The following is a 15,382-nucleotide window of genomic DNA, read 5'->3' as shown; positions in this document are numbered from 1 at the left end:
TGTCTTATAAGAGGAATTTATTTTTTATTATTAATTACCCTAGAACAGCTGGTCCGCAGTTGCTTAGCAGACGACGAGAGCAAAATGGCCGACGACGCTCTCTTCGACTTTTTATTCATGGAAATGACGAACTCTCTCTACTCCCAAAACGATCCTGCAGAACGGGTAATTAATTTTGGCACAGATAAGTGATATTAAGCTCGTATGATATATAGACATGCACTAACGTGAGTTCTTTTGCGGGTATGGCGACTACGCACGCCCTCCCCTTCCGATTCCAACCGTCAAATTGGTGCGCCGTCAGCTGTTCTATCAACCGCTTTCTTTGTCACGCAGGACGCATCCGTGACCAAGCTGGAACAAATTGGATTTTCGACGGGTTACAGATTGGTGGAAAAGTAAGTTTGGCTTTCCCAGCGCCTCGTACAACCGTGTCAACTCAACTGATCCGACAACCTATCCGTTATGTGGTCTGTCCAGCCCGTCTGAATAAACTTGGTTTAGAACTTAGCCCACGTGAATCACTCAACGCAGGCTCACGAAAGACTGGCCCCGGTTCAAGACGGAGCTGGATGTCATTAAATTCATTTGTAAGGAGTTCTGGTCCGCGGTCTACAAGAAGCAGATCGACAACTTGAGGACAAATCACCATGTAAGCGTTACCGTCTGCCATTTTAGCGCTAAGATCCGTCGCGTAAGCGTTACGATCCACTGTGTAAGCGCTACCAGCCGCGGAGTGCCCTTGAAATCATACCTTGGGATCGCAGCTGCCACTAATTACGATAAAATTAGCGCAATCCACCTTTTTCCAAATACGTACTGCCACCTAGAAAACATTACCAGTTTTAAAACTAAGTAACGCGCGCGCAAGGCCTCTCCCACCCGTTCGACACCCACAATGTCAGCTACATCAAGTTTGCCCATTGAGCTGGTGTGATCTAGACACGGCTCCCCCAAAATTCGCTTTTGTCCACATTGTGAATTGCCTTGCCGAAGTTGATACAAAGAAACCATATTATGTCTCTGCTTGGTCAGAAGGAAAAGAGAGGGTACACAAATCCATTCACTCTCTATCTCTAACCAATATTTCTGCAAAAGGTTCACTGCATCTTCGATTCTAACATAATTTCAGAGCACATAGCCATGTAGCACATTGAATCTCGAGAACTTTGATAGCTCATAGAAGTGGGAAAAACTGGACAGATGCTAGAACCAAAGACGAAAGAAGTTCTTGGTCTAAATTTTTTCATGTGTGTAACACCAACCGATTCTCCTGTCTTCCTACCCCGTTTAAAAAAAAAAAAAAAAAAAAAAAAAAAAGCTTTGCTGCTCAATTGCCAGTTCTCTAGTTAACTTATTGAACTTCTGTGGGAATGGCAGCTGCGACCTACATATTTTTATACAAGTCTGGGCAAACCAACATGACACAGTTAAGCTACAACTTCTAAATTAATATGGTCACCTCTCCCTTGGGTGTCCCATCTCGCAGGGGGTCTACGTGCTTCACGACAACAGGTTCCGGTTCTTGACTCAACTGTCGAACAACAAGCAGTACATTGAAATGGCTCCCAAGGTAAGCACATGCCACTTGCCTGAAAGCATGCACTCCTAATCTCACACCTTTTGTTTCCTTTTGACGGCAGTACTTGGCTTTCACGTGCGGGTTGATCCGCGGCACTCTGGCAAACCTGGGTATCAACAGCGTTGTCACGGTAGAGGTCACAGTCATGCCTGCCTGTAAGTCTCCTGCTAGAACATTCTTCAAAATACAAACCTACAGTGGTCTGAATTGTTATGCATAGTGTCCGGAGTTTGTTGGCAACCGAGTCAACCTCGGACTATTGGAAGGTTCTCCATAACTACAATCTCACTATACCCTTGTGGTGATAGTCAATGCCATTAAAAGTGCATTCTCCGACTCCCCTCAAGAGGAACTTGTTGAGTCATATGCCAGTTTATAAAATGTACTTCTCAGGGCAAGAGTAAATTTATATTTCTAGACATAGAATTTTTTTTTGCATGCCCAAACCATCTGAAATTTAAAGGGCTCATTTTTTGGGGCAAGAAAACAACAGCGAACTCCTTGTCATCCTTACCAGTGCCTCATCAACAGAAAATTAGTTTCCGAGTGGCCTGAAGGGTAGGAAACTGAATTTTATTTCTAACGAAATAAGCCACAAAGCAAAGGGATTGCATGGAAGCATAATTTTATTTGTCGAAATTTTTTTTTTTTTTTTATCTATAGAGGCGATTTATGTGGATACCTCGTAAAAATTTTGAACCACTTGGCACGATGTCACCATGACCTTGCCGCTTTCTTGTCATTCCTCCAGGCAAGTTCCAGGTCCAAGCTGTTCAATGTACATGAAAATGCACTTCCAGTTCGCCGTAATCCATTGTATTTGTCATAAAAATAAAGACTATGTCACACATGTGCACTTTCACAAATTCTAGAGCTCCTGGGATGAGCTACAATATAAAGCGATGAACATGTGCCTGGGTAGAGATGGGGGTCAATATTTTCACCAAATGGGTTTCTTGTACAAAGGGTGGTCAATAAGTTTTGCCTCCTAAGCTGTCTTTTTCGTTCAGTGATCGAATTGAAAAATGTTACATTCAAATGAAAATTTGGAATCTCCCCTTTCCCAATATCGTCCCCCACCGGCGGCGATGCACTTCCGCTAGCGATGCGCTACTCTCCGTGTGCCGTCGAGGATGATAGAGGGTGCACTGCGTTGGTAACCTTGTCGTCGGACAAAAACCGTGTACCCTTCAGATGTTTCTTTATCTTGAAAAACAGGCAAAAGTCTGATGGTGCGAGGTCCGGGCTGCAAGGTGACTGAGGCAGAATATCTTGGAACTGCAGCTCCTCAGCGCGACGCTGATCTCATCAACGGCCATCTTTGAACATCTATGATGGCATACGGAGAGTAGTGCACCGGTAGCGGAAGCATGTCACCGCCAGAGCGGACAATATTGAAAAGTTGTGTGCTAGTGGAAAAGAGGAGATTCCAAACTTTAATTAAAATGTAGCATCTTTCCATGCATTCTCCTGGAGAGACTCCTGACCAAAGTGATAGTCAAAGCACTACGAGGTACTCTGCCAGGGGTTTCCCTGGGAATTGAAATTAGAATGTGTGCCCCGAGTGAGCACTTTTTGTCGCTCTACCAGTATTAATAACAGCCTTTCAATTAAAAGAAGAAACAATGTTAACAATTGCACGTCGACGATTTACTCCAAAAACGTTGTCTACCGTTTCGTTGCTGCGCACTCCAAGACCTTGATGCTGAACAAGCACCTCTTTGAAGAAACCTATACCAGTTCCAAGCTGGTGACCATGCAGTCCCTAAACCAGAGGCAGTCCGAGACTTGTGACAACTCTTCGTCTCTGCTCGCCTGAATTGCACGTCGACGATTTACTCCGAAAGTGCTGCGTGCCATTTCCGCTGCTCACTTCGATACTTCAACGCTGACCGCGGCTGAGCACGAAAAGGCCTTTTAAACCAGTTCCGAGCAGATAATCACGCTGTCGCGAAACCAAAGGCACTTTGAAACTTGTGGCACTCCAGTGGGCGTGCAGCCGGTCCCATTCGGAGCTTCTCCAGTCTTGCTCCGGCTAATCCGTTTCTCGAGGTCCGGCGTAGTCCGACAGCCGTAGGATGGGGGACGCCCAGACGACTGCCGCCTGCTGAACCAGGTAAGAGGTCGCCACCACAGCTGCTGCCCAGCTTCGCCCAGCTCCGGAGACAACTGTACGACAACAGAGACGATCGACTTGAACCTTGCATCAGAGAGTGGGGGCACGAAATGCTGCGTCACTCGGACATGCCCCGCTCGTCTTGGCTGCCGATATGAAGCGCTCTGGCAGTATGAAACACGGTTACAGCATCCAAAGTGGCAGGTGCTGGTACGCTGTCGGCTGCTCGGTGCAAAGTTTTTACGAACAAGTCTGATTTCTGACCTTGACCTAGGCTGACCAAGTTTGACCTTGAAACGAGGAGCTTGTCTAAAGACTCGCGACACTTCCTCCGGACTGAGCAAAAAAATGCACTGTGGAATGCGTGTCAATTTTTTATGGAGGTTATAGGTACTGCCATCTGTTGAATGCAACACCAAGCACATTTAGGTTTATATGCGTTCGCTGGCTGGAGAAAGTTTAAATGCTTTGTCAGGGATCTGAGACAAAGCTTTGAGACGCAGAAAGCAGGCCCTGCTTTAGCGAAGTGACCACAATGTCTTGGAAGTGAGCGAAACGACGGGAATAATTACAAAACAAGCCTGGCACTATATATTTCTTTTCCCAAATCTACTTGTAGAACAACCATCTTCCTTACAAAGTGAAACGTTGTGGGGATTGTGATCCCTCAACATTCTGTCGCGTCAGCGTTTTGGCGCGCCGTGGCGGCCGCGCTGGCGTAGCGAGAGGTGGCGCTGCTTACCACTGTGAGCGGCTTCCTCCTCTCCCCCCTTGGGGCGATTTCCGTAGCGAACCCCCGCACAAAGGAGATCGACGTGTCGCTCCTTGATTGGCCACTTCGCCCCCGCCGTTATCTTAAAACCAGCGGACAGCGGTCTCGTTTCTCTCTTCTTCCTGGGATTCGGCGGCGGCGACAACGGGGACCCTTCCGGCGCACCGGTGAGCGTTTACCCCGTACTTTGTACCTTTGTGAACGACCGTTCGGCCGTGGGCGATCTCCACACCGACGGCGTTCACCAGCTTATAGCCGCTGTGTTGTTGTTATTTTGTTTCATTGTAAATAAACAGTTTATCACCGTTACCAACGTGACTGGTGTCTGTTTGCGCTCAACGAGCAGCATGCCACGCGAGTACGAACCCGCTTCGCGGTAGAGCGTCTCGCCGCGAACGTGGTACTCCCAAAGGCAGTGGCCCCAAGGAGAACCACAATTTGGCGCCCAACAAAAGGGCTGACGACCAGAACCCTGGTACGTCTGTGTGTGGCGACTGCTGCCGAGTGACGAGTCCTCGCGCAACCAGCGCTTACCGTGACGATGCAGACCGACTTCTCGGATTTGCTCACGCTGGCGACCGCGGCCGACGCATTCGCGCGGCCCCCACTTCAACGGGAAGCCGAAATGCCAACCCTCCAACGAGAAGCGTCCTACGGCGCACCCCTGGAGCCGAGCGTGGTTCCGACGCCATTGCGGACGGGCGCTATCGCTCCCGGATCTTCCCTGAACGCACGTGCTCCGCCGCCGGCACAAAGCGAAGCCTACCGGTCTCCCCACGGAGAAACCGCTGCGGCGCCTCATCACACCTTGCTCGAAAACGCGGCACGTGTGATTGAGAGCCTGACAGGTGCGTTGCGAACGACAACACGAGCACCACAGGCCCAACGACCTCCGGTCCGAATTCCCGTCCCGACTTATCGGGGTTACGCAGGCAAAGCGAGCGCTACGGACTTCCTTGACGATTTACGGAAGTACCAACGCGCGATGGGAATGTCCGATCGTGAAATACTTGAGCGCATTCTGCCAATCGCGCTCGTCGACGAAGCCGCCCGCTGGTTCCGACTTGTCGGTGACCAACCCGGAACGCTCGATCAGTTCCGAGAGGCGTTCCGCCGCGAATTCCTTCCCGCCGACTACGAGAGAAGGATGCGGCGGGAGCTCGAACAGCGAACCCAGCATCCGGACGAGTCCCTGCTGGAGTTCGTACGAGCCATGCAAGAGCTCTTCGAGCTCGCAGAACCCTCAGCTCCCAATGCAGAGCGAGTGGAACGCGTCATACGCCAAAGCCATCCGACTTTCGCTGCGTATCTTCGAGGCAGCCGTTTCCGCGACCTGAACGAGCTCGCCTCCGAGGCCCGGCGCCTTCAGGGAGACATTCTCGCTGCCCGTGCGTACCGGCCTCCGCCTCCAGCGTCAGCGGCCCTCGAACCGCGCTGCGCGTGGAGCGGGGACACGCCATCTCGAACACCGAGGCGCTACGATTCCGCAAACTATGCGGAAGATCGGGGCCGAGACACGTACGCAATCTCAGATCGTGCGCTCGACCCGTACTCCTATGGTAGACGAACAAGCCGGCCGACGCCGCAGTTCAGAACCACCGACTCGCGCCCCAACGAGGCAGCGAGGCAGGAGGAAACGAGGATCCCTCAATCTCAGCGAGCCGATGCACGCTACGACAGAGCCGGCGAAAACCAAAACGCACGGCGGAACCCCCGGCGAGGCGACGACAGAAGATGTTTTCGGTGCAATCGCCCCGGTCATCTCGCTCGCCAGTGCCCGGAGCGGCCGAACACGGAATCGCACCGCGCGGGAAACGAGCAAAGCCACCGGTAAACGGCCCTTGGACGGACGGACCGGTGGCTAAAAAAGAATCAGAGGGTCCCATGGCCACTCTTTTACCGACCGCCTACAGAATAGGCTTCCCGACCGGCACGCCGGCCCCGTTCATTTCTGTGACGATCGCCGGCAAGCCATTCAAGGCACTCCTCGACACCGGAGCAAGCGCTTCGATGTTCGGCGACGAAGTGTTGACTCACCTCCGACAGAATTCTGTCCGACTCCGAGAATGCAACACTGCCTTTCGCCTAGCCTGCGGAACCGCCCTTTCGGCTGGTACCGCGCGGCTGGTCGCGAGATGGGAGAATCGAGTAAGACGACAACGCTTCGTTCATCTCCCTGGCCTATCGGTGCCCATTATTTTGGGCAGAGACTTCCTTGCCAAAACAGGCATTGTTATCGACGTCAGCAGCGCAGGCTATCGGGAGGGCACTTTTGCACCCCTGAAACCCTTCTGCGAACCCCCGGCCGTACCGCCAACGCCACCATTGGCGCACGCGACGAGCCGTCGAGAGGAAGCGAGGGACTCCCTAAACCGGGTCATTGACCCCAAGACACCGAGTCCAGCGCCGATGGCAGCGAGCGCCGCCCCCATTGGGGAAATGACGCACCCACTGCTCACGCAATCATGCAGCGTGTCAGGGCGAGAAAAAGCCCGACTGTCGTCGTTGTTGCGCCGCTATGACGCAATGTTCACGGACCGACCGGGCTGCACAAACGAAGTGCGCCATCGCATTGACACGGGCGACGAACTGCCAAGAAGGCAGAACGCTCGACCCGTAAGCTTGGCTAAACGAAAAGCCATCGACCGTGCCCTGGACGAAATGATCGACACCGGAGTCGTCCGGCGATCTAACAGCCCCTGGGCATTCCCCGTGGTGCTGGTCCCGAAGAAAGACGGCAGCTCACGTCTTTGCGTGGACTACCGCCGTCTCAACGACGTCACACGAAAAGACGCTTACCCGCTACCGAGCATCGACTCGATTCTGTCCAACTTGGGCAGTGCGCGGTACTTCACCACCCTGGACGCTAGCCGAGGCTACCTCCAGGTTCGGATGGAGCCAGGTGACGAGGCAAAAACAGCCTTCTGTTGTCACCGCGGGCTTTTCGAATTCACACGAATGCCCTTCGGTCTGTGCGGAGCGCCTATGACGTTCCAGCGATTGATCGACCGAGTACTCGGAGAAGCCAAATGGAAACACGCAATGGCCTATCTCGACGACATTGTCGTCTACTCCAACACCTTCGAAGATCACCTACGTCATCTCGAGGACGTACTCAACCGGCTCAAAGCCGCGGGAATGACCCTGAACCCCGAAAAGGCTCAAATAGCCGAAACCCGCATCGCCTTGCTCGGGTTCGAACTGGATCGCGGGCGCCTTGCGCCACATCCCGACAAACTACAGGCAATCCTGGAGTTTCCTGCGCCAACCGACGTGAGCTCCCTCCGTCGCTACCTGGGAATGGTGAACTTCTATCGCCAATTCATCCCAAACTGCGCGACGCTTCAAGCACCACTGACACGCCTATTGCGAAAGTCCGTGAGTTGGAGCTGGGGTCCCGAGCAGGAAGCGGCCTTTCGCCGCACCTCCCGAGCGCTCGCGGACACAGCTGAACTCAAGCTACCCGACTTGAACAAGCCCTTTCTGATCCAAACAGATGCCAGCAATCTTGGCTTGGGCGCGGTCCTGCTCCAACAGCACGAAGGTGTACTCCGACCGGTGGCCTTCGCCAGCCGCTCGTTGACGCCAGCTGAAAGGAACTACAGCACATGCGAACAAGAGTGCTTGGCCATCGTCTTTGCACTCCGGCGTTTCGACATTTATGTCGACGGGACCACTTTCGTGATCGAAACAGATCACCAAAGCCTAATATGGCTCTCCCGACTTCGCGAACCCGCTGGTCGCTTGGCAAGATGGGCTTTGATGCTGCAAAAATACGACTACGTCGTGCGGTACCGGAAAGGCAGCACAAACGTGGTGGCGGACGCATTGTCACGAGCCCCCGTAGACTGCACACAAATTTCCGCAAAGACCCAGGCCGAGCCAACGACATCCACATTGTCAGGCGAAGCCGTGACTCAGTCCCAAAGGGAGGCAGCAGATCTGACCACCCCGGACGAGACGATCAACCACCTAGACGCAGTGAGCGCCGTGGGAATCGTGTTCAGCAAAGAAGAGCTTCTGAAAGCCCAGCAGAATGATCCGTTTTGTCGAAGGGTGATCGACGGACTCGCGGAAGAGTCGGACGCCGTGGAGGCGGGCGGTGCGACCGCCGGGCGCAACACTACTGGTATTGTAGTAGGCGCCGAGTGCCGGGACGCATCTGGTATTGGTGCGGGCACGGAGGATTCATATCTGCTGAGCAATGACGGGCTCTTGCTGAGGTACATACCCTCCGAGAACGACTCCGACGAGGCGTTCAAGGTAGTGGTACCCCGCAGTCTGAGAAACGCAGTTTTGCGCTACTATCACGACTCGCACTTGGCCGGACACGCGAGCGGCTCCAAGACTTACTCAAAGTTATGTCGCATCGCCACCTGGCCGGGCATGAAACGGGACGTTTTCCGTTATGCCCGCACCTGCCACTCTTGCCAAAGCTTCAAACCAAGAGGCGGCAAACCCCCGGGCCTAATGCAACCGATTCCGAGCCAGCAATCATGGTCTCTGGCAGCCTGCGACGTGGTCGGCCCCCTACCGAGGAGCCCTAAAGGACACCAGTATTTGCTGGTTGTAACTGACCACTTCAGCAAATGGACGGAACTTTTTCCACTCCGTAAGCTGACAGCCCGAGCGATCACGGAGAAGCTCATGGAGGTTTTCACCCGTTTTGGATTCCCCGAAGCTCTTTTGACTGATCGAGCGAGCTACTTCGTCGGGAAGGTATTCGTGGACGCGTGCAAGGCCCTTGGCATAAAGCACAGAACAACCACGCCGTACCACCCGCAGTCGAACATCACGGAGCGATGTAACAGAAACATCAAACCAATGCTGGCCGCCTTCGCGGAAAGGCACCGTGACTGGGACGCATATATCCCCGAGATCGGGTTCGCACTTCGGACCACTCTCAACCGTTCGACGGGCTTCACCCCCGCTTTCCTCACATTCGGGAGAGAGCTTCCGAACCCCATGGACCGTGTCCTAGGGACGAGCGCCGGGGTGGACAACGCGCAGCCGACGCAAACGGACCACGCGCGGCAGCTACAAACTCGGATGACGGAAGCCTTCTCGGAGGCACGTCGCAATCTCGGGGTAGCGCGAGCGAAACAAAAAGCTCAGTACGACCGCTCGCATCGAGACCTCCGCTACAAAGTGGGCGATCTCGTCCTCAGACGCAACCATGTTCTGAGTGATGCCAGCAAAGGCTTCTCGGCCGCTTTGGCTCCGAAGTGGTGTGGCCCGTACCGAGTGCAGGAACTTCTCTCCCCACTCGTGTACAAGCTGACAAACTTGCAATCAAGAAAAGTCGGTGGGCCGGTACATGTGTGCGATCTGAAACCCTACCATGAGAGGGAAAACGGGGCCAACGAGCAAACTCAGCCCCCGCAGAAACATGCACACGCAGCGCGAGACGACGCCAGCAGCGAACAACAGTCGTCTCGCTACAATCTGCGGAGACGGAGGAACTATTATCCGAAGTTTTCGTAGAGGCAGCCCCTGTAAGTGGCGAAATGTCACATTAAGGGAAGTGCAACACACAATGCACCTGCTGCCTTCGCGAACGCGCCAGACACCATTGTTTACTGGCAAGCAGTGACCTTGATACGTCACCTCAGCGTTCGCTCCCGGATGAACCCGTAGGGGAATCCCCCAAACACGGCTTCCGAGGGAAAGGGTACGCGTAACTGCCATTGGTCAGTTATTGCCACCTACGCTCACGTGGGCCACATGTCAACGCAAGAGCGCGGTGCGAGCGTCGTCACGAGCGGTCGGAGACCAAGTGGTCATTCTACCGCAGTACGTTCCGCACCTACGAAGAGGACCTCCAGCCTTTGCTTCGCGTCGTTCGGGAGCTGCTGTCTCCTGGCTACGGCAGTTCAGCGGTGCCCAGGGTCCAGAGCTGCGCGTGACTCGTCAGGCGGCCCCGCTACCCCAGCCGGCCGCGGGCCAAACCAGCAACCCGTCGTTTTCGTGGGCCGTCGGGATCGACATCCGGTCAGGGACTGCCGGCTCATTATCTTCGGGACCCGCGCCGCGGTCGGAAAGCTCGCCGACCAGGGACCAGCTGTTCCCGTTCGTCCCGTAACAAGTCCCAAGGGCCCCAGGGACCTGGCGCAGTTCGCCCAGCAGGGCTCGTAGGGCACGCACTACATCGGCAGTCGAGGGACAATTTACCGGGACCTTGCCGTCCGGAACGTGCTTGTCGATGAACACGGCTGCTACAAGGTCGCCGACTTCGGCCTCTCCAGGAGCACTATGGACTCCGAGACGGACCTCTACCAACGGTGTCCAAGTGCGCCCTCCCGGTGCGGTGGATGGCTCCGGAGTGCGTGCAACTCCAGGTATTCCCCTTCAAGTCCGACGCCTGGGCGTTCGGAATGCTGCTGTGGGACATTCGTCACTTGGGCTCGACGCCCTACCCCGCCTGTGCGCTAAGGAGGTGATCCGCCACGTGCGCGGCGGTCACGTGTTGACGCAGCCGATCGACTGCAGCTGGGAGCTCCACCGCTGGTGAGGGACCGTTGGACGAGCTTTTGGAGCATGGACCTATGAGCCGGGCTGTTTTCCGTGTAGTTGCAGCCGCCTTTTTCTTTTTTTGTTATTTTAGTCTTGTTGTGTGTTTGTGTTGGTTCACCCGTTTGCGGGTGACTATTGGCTAAGGAGGGGAGAGTGTGGGGATTGTGATCCCTCAACATTCTGTCGCGTCAGCGTTTTGGCGCGCCGTGGCGGCCGCGCTGGCGTAGCGAGAGGTGGCGCTGCTTACCACTGTGAGCGGCTTCCTCCTCTCCCCCCTTGGGGCGATTTCCGTAGCGAACCCCCGCACAAAGGAGATCGACGTGTCGCTCCTTGATTGGCCACTTCGCCCCCGCCGTTATCTTAAAACCAGCGGACAGCGGTCTCGTTTCTCTCTTCTTCCTGGGATTCGGCGGCGGCGACAACGGGGACCCTTCCGGCGCACCGGTGAGCGTTTACCCCGTACTTTGTACCTTTGTGAACGACCGTTCGGCCGTGGGCGATCTCCACACCGACGGCGTTCACCAGCTTATAGCCGCTGTGTTGTTGTTATTTTGTTTCATTGTAAATAAACAGTTTATCACCGTTACCAACGTGACTGGTGTCTGTTTGCGCTCAACGAGCAGCATGCCACGCGAGTACGAACCCGCTTCGCGGTAGAGCGTCTCGCCGCGAACGTGGTACTCCCAAAGGCAGTGGCCCCAAGGAGAACCACAACGTGTAAAAATGAACATTCTCTTCATTCCTGTACTCAAGCAAAAGACGATGCAACATTTTATTCCGTTACATCAAAAGAAACCAATCAAAATTTTTCCCCAAAAATAATTCATAAAAATTCTTAGTAAAAAAAAAAAAAAATCTTTTCAAAGCATGGTTGCGCACCCAAGTAAAACTCGCCGCTTAAAGGGTCAAGATATTTTTAGCATGTTCACGGATCATGGTAGCTACACTTTCAGCCACAAAGAGCCATGGCCACTCCTGCCATGTGCACCACTGAAAGCCTCCTAAAAACTACACAAAAAACACTAAATGGGTTAAATCAGGTTTTCCCCACAAAACATTGAACTCTACTCCTATGTTGTCCTTTCATTGCTCCAGCACAAACCGCGAATATATAACTCGACTGGGGCTGCCTCTGGAGGATTTACTGGCATCAAAGCATAATTTCCCAAGCAAAATAAAAGCTTTTATTACATCTATAACATCAGCTAAAAACTCCTCATACTATTCTGGAAAGAATCACATCTGTAGAACTAAGGGGGACAGAGCTCATGGCTGGCTTAGATCTGCTGAAATCATGCTTACACTGCAAGACGCCCAACTTGGAGGCAGGGACGATCGAGAAAATATGCAAATTTCGGGAATCTTTCAGTTCCTAAGAACCCAATTCTAGAACCCACGGTCTGGGAGGTGTCGGCCCGAGCCCACTCACCCCTGCAGGCCTGGACCTGGGAGCAGAGGAAGAAGGCCGTGACCAGGAGGTGTGCCTGGGACCGGTCACATCCCCACAGGGTGGCTGGCAGAGCCAGCAGCTTCCCGTAGCTACACAGCACCAGAGCCCAGGCCAGATGCTCCCTGAAATGGGTGGCACTCGTGAGTTACCCGAGCAGACGAAAAGGCGCCTAGCTTACCTGTTGCACGTCTTGACGCAGAGGTTCACCAGGGCAACCACGAGTGCCAGGAAAACGGCATTGCCTGAAGGCACGGGAGAGAGACTACATCTTACCGCCTGCTCTCCTCGTGGTCGTACTAACAAAGTTTACATTCCCTTCGCTGTTAAAATTTTGCCCACCCATTCCGGCCACGACTGATTGAATCGAGTTGACAAGTGAAATAGCTTGGAATGACTCACCGCCTTTAAGCGTGCAGTCGCTCGCTTGGCAGCTGCACTTGATTTTTCTGTGGTGCATTTTTCTAATATGTGTGAATTGGTGCCTGTGATTATTTATTGTGAACTTATCTTTTGATAATTGCTCTAGAGTGATTCTTCTTTTTCTTAATTGACATATTTTGTATTGAACGATTCTTACAATACATTTTTGAAAACCGGAGACGACGGACGAAGAAGGGGACAACACACAAAACGTCTCAATTGAGACGTTTTGTGTGTTTGTGGTTGAGACGTTTTGTGTGTTGTCCCCTTCTTCGTCCGTCGTCTCCGGTTTTCAAAAATGTGTAACATCAACCAGCTCGCCTGCCTACTTACTTTATCTTACAATACCCCCTCTATGTAATGCACCACCAGGGCCTTTAGAGGTATTTAAATAAATAAATAAATAAATAAAAGAGGATTTTGATAGTTGAGTAATCCTAGAGTTTGCAGAGAAAAAAATTCTGGTTTATGAAGTACCCAGGTTGAAACAACGATCTCTGTCAAGAGCGCAGCCTCGAACAAGAATGCCGCGGTGGGACTCACTGGCGACCAGGAAGAGGCAGGTCAGGTAGAAGTGCCACTCCAAGCCCAGGCCAGCTCCGGCGCCCTGCTGGCGAGACATCCACAGCTCCAGGGCCTCCCCCAAGAGGAAGAACACCGCCAACTTCCAGGGCCTCTGTCAAGAGTGCACACATGAACGTGCATGAAAAAGGAGCAGTCACTGAAGTTTTCTAACTTTCACGATGACAGCTGTCACTGGCAAGGCTTTGCAGCAGATCCCAGGGTGTGTTTGCGTGAAGGGTCGTGGCCCGCTGTATTTACCAGAAAAACTCGACTGAATTCGGCAGACAATCACAGCGTCTTGCGAAGCTGCGATTCTCTCCTATATTTCACGACATTACAATTTCCCCGTTAAATTTAGCGGACAAATTTGTCACATGATGTCATCAGACCATGTCATCAATGTCACACGATGTGACGGTGTCGCATCGCATCATAGTGCCACATGATCTCACAGCGTCACAAGACCACCACCTGGTAGTTAGCAGAACGCAAGTCCGCTAAATTTAAGTGAGGCAGTGCAACTGTTTACAGCCGAGAGTGCAGCGTCTTGGCCATCGCTGCAGGTAATTTATGGGACACGGCAAGGAACTGCAAATTTTCGATGTTGCAGAGTGTTTAGCGCTACAGTCATTGTCATACAACAGCTACACCGCCGAAGGAAGTCGCACAAAAAAAGCGGAAGAAATGGTCATCTCACCTCAACACCAACGTTGAAAATGAGGTGCCGGTACGCTTCGAGCTTCTGCAGCACAGCGTCGATGAACACGATAGACAGCTCCATCTCGATGTACTCGTCCACTGTGTGATTGCACTTGGACTGTACATTTGAGCGGCGGAAAGAAAAATACCAATGTATTAGCCTCTATCCAAATAGGTAACGTAATACCAAAACCAAATGAATAACAAACACATTTCCATCACAAAACATTACACTACTTGATGGCAGAAAAAAAAAAATGAGCAAAATTTGTTAATATCTTTGTTTAGCTTTATTAGTAAATTGTCCAAGCATTGGACCAGTTATTCTAAAAAAAAAAAGTGACGAGTCCTGCTTAGCTCACACTGTGACTAGAACTGTGACTAAAGCTAGAAGACTGGCAAGTATATTTCAACCCCAAAAAGGATCGCGGGTTTGCATGTGACATCATCACATCATGCTGGTGATGATGACATGCTGTGTTAGCAATCCCCCTACCCCCTAATCAAGATTCAAACTTTTTCTCTTTTTTCTCTCTGTAACGTGAGATTTAGTAGAATAAAACCCTTCGCTACTGAGTAGCTGCTATAAAAGGTTACCCGGCCACCAATACTTACACATCGGGACAGCTTAAGCAGATCGGGGCCGTATCTCTTGTAGAGTTGTTGCTGTCCTTCGCCGCAGTGGATGCAAACATACGAGGTCTTCATCGTCTTTCAACTACAAAAGAATATAAGCGCTTTCGACTACACCACACTCGCAGCTATTCGGCCGATGCCACTACTTCTTGGGTTTCCCGTCGACAACCCTGAACGAGAACCTCTCCCTTAGGTTATCGAGCAGAGAACTCTCCTCTTCGGCCTTTCCGACGGCATGGAGGTTCTCGAAGATCAACTGCGAGCACTCGGCTCGCGTTAAACTCGACGCCGACGATGCAGAGAGCCTCGGATAGCGGCTAGAGTGGGTGTTGGCCGAGATCGCCTGGAGGCTCTTGAGGCGTCGAACGCAGTCCGCGGGGTCCCGAAGAACCGTCTGCTCGCTCTGGCGGAACTCTTCGGCCACTCTTTTCCGAATAAACTCACCGAGACATTTGCCTTTTCGCGTGGGATCCGCGTGCCACACGCTGCAGAGTTTCATGTACTCGCGATAAAGTGAAGCAGCCGCCATTGGTATGGCTCAACTGGATTGGATTCGGCTTGCCCGTTTTAAGCTTCGCTTCGGATGCGGCGCGTAGATTCGTAAATTACGATTAATCACGCGTTTCCTTG

General features: G+C 52.7%; 3 protein-coding genes across 4 annotated transcripts; 1 reads left to right on the top strand and 2 right to left on the bottom strand.

Annotated features, from left to right (window-relative positions):
• The first annotated feature begins 43 nt into the window (after window positions 1-43).
• LOC8030697 (trafficking protein particle complex subunit 6b) lies at window positions 44-2,430 on the top strand. Of its 2 annotated transcripts, XM_002402567.5 has the most exons (6): window positions 44-165; window positions 337-398; window positions 535-652; window positions 1,490-1,573; window positions 1,644-1,737; window positions 2,334-2,430. In XM_002402567.5, the coding sequence occupies exons 1-6, from the start codon at window positions 85-87 to the stop codon at window positions 2,366-2,368; spliced, it is 474 nt and encodes a 157-aa protein (XP_002402611.2). In that variant the 5' UTR covers window positions 44-84; the 3' UTR covers window positions 2,369-2,430. The 2 variants fall into 2 exon arrangements, with proteins under 2 accessions (XP_002402611.2, XP_040062166.1); XM_040206232.3 differs by lacking the exon at window positions 2,334-2,430 and having other exon boundaries at window positions 1,644-1,947.
• Window positions 2,431-3,210: 780 nt separating this feature from the next.
• On the bottom strand, window positions 3,211-15,285 carry LOC8030698 (protein ARV1). Its single transcript, XM_002402568.5, has 6 exons — window positions 14,732-15,285; window positions 14,115-14,234; window positions 13,397-13,529; window positions 12,612-12,675; window positions 12,413-12,555; window positions 3,211-3,751 (listed from the first exon to the last, which is right to left on the bottom strand). Exons 1-6 carry the CDS (start codon window positions 14,822-14,824, stop codon window positions 3,618-3,620), a joined length of 687 nt encoding a protein of 228 aa, XP_002402612.3. The 5' UTR covers window positions 14,825-15,285; the 3' UTR covers window positions 3,211-3,617.
• LOC8030699 (ubiquinol-cytochrome-c reductase complex assembly factor 2) lies at window positions 14,895-15,281 on the bottom strand. The gene has a single exon (XM_002402569.4). It carries the CDS (start codon window positions 15,279-15,281, stop codon window positions 14,895-14,897), a length of 387 nt encoding a protein of 128 aa, XP_002402613.3.
• Window positions 15,286-15,382: the final 97 nt, after the last annotated feature.

Source organism: Ixodes scapularis, unplaced genomic scaffold, assembly GCF_016920785.2.
Source record: "Ixodes scapularis isolate PalLabHiFi unplaced genomic scaffold, ASM1692078v2 PGA_scaffold10__122_contigs__length_95168666, whole genome shotgun sequence".
Taxonomy (NCBI): domain Eukaryota; kingdom Metazoa; phylum Arthropoda; class Arachnida; order Ixodida; family Ixodidae; genus Ixodes; species Ixodes scapularis.
Note: the sequence above shows the minus strand (reverse complement) of the source record. Positions and strands in the feature narration are given on the sequence as shown.

Bases quoted from the DNA above. Each gene is read 5' to 3' on its own strand.
- LOC8030697 (XM_040206232.3), top strand. From the start codon at position 85: ATGGCCGACGACGCTCTCTTCGACTTTTTATTCATGGAAATGACGAAC. The intron at 166-336 runs GTAATTAATTTT...TTTGTCACGCAG, and splicing joins AAAACGATCCTGCAGAACGG to GACGCATCCGTGACCAAGCT. The intron at 653-1,489 runs GTAAGCGTTACC...CCCATCTCGCAG, and splicing joins ACTTGAGGACAAATCACCAT to GGGGTCTACGTGCTTCACGA.
- LOC8030699 (XM_002402569.4), bottom strand. From the start codon at position 15,281: ATGGCGGCTGCTTCACTTTATCGCGAGTACATGAAACTCTGCAGCGTG.
- LOC8030698 (XM_002402568.5), bottom strand. From the start codon at position 14,824: ATGAAGACCTCGTATGTTTGCATCCACTGCGGCGAAGGACAGCAACAA. The intron at 14,235-14,731 runs GTAAGTATTGGT...TCAAATGTACAG, and splicing joins TGCTTAAGCTGTCCCGATGT to TCCAAGTGCAATCACACAGT. The intron at 12,556-12,611 runs GTAAGCTAGGCG...CACCCATTTCAG, and splicing joins TGCGTCAAGACGTGCAACAG to GGAGCATCTGGCCTGGGCTC.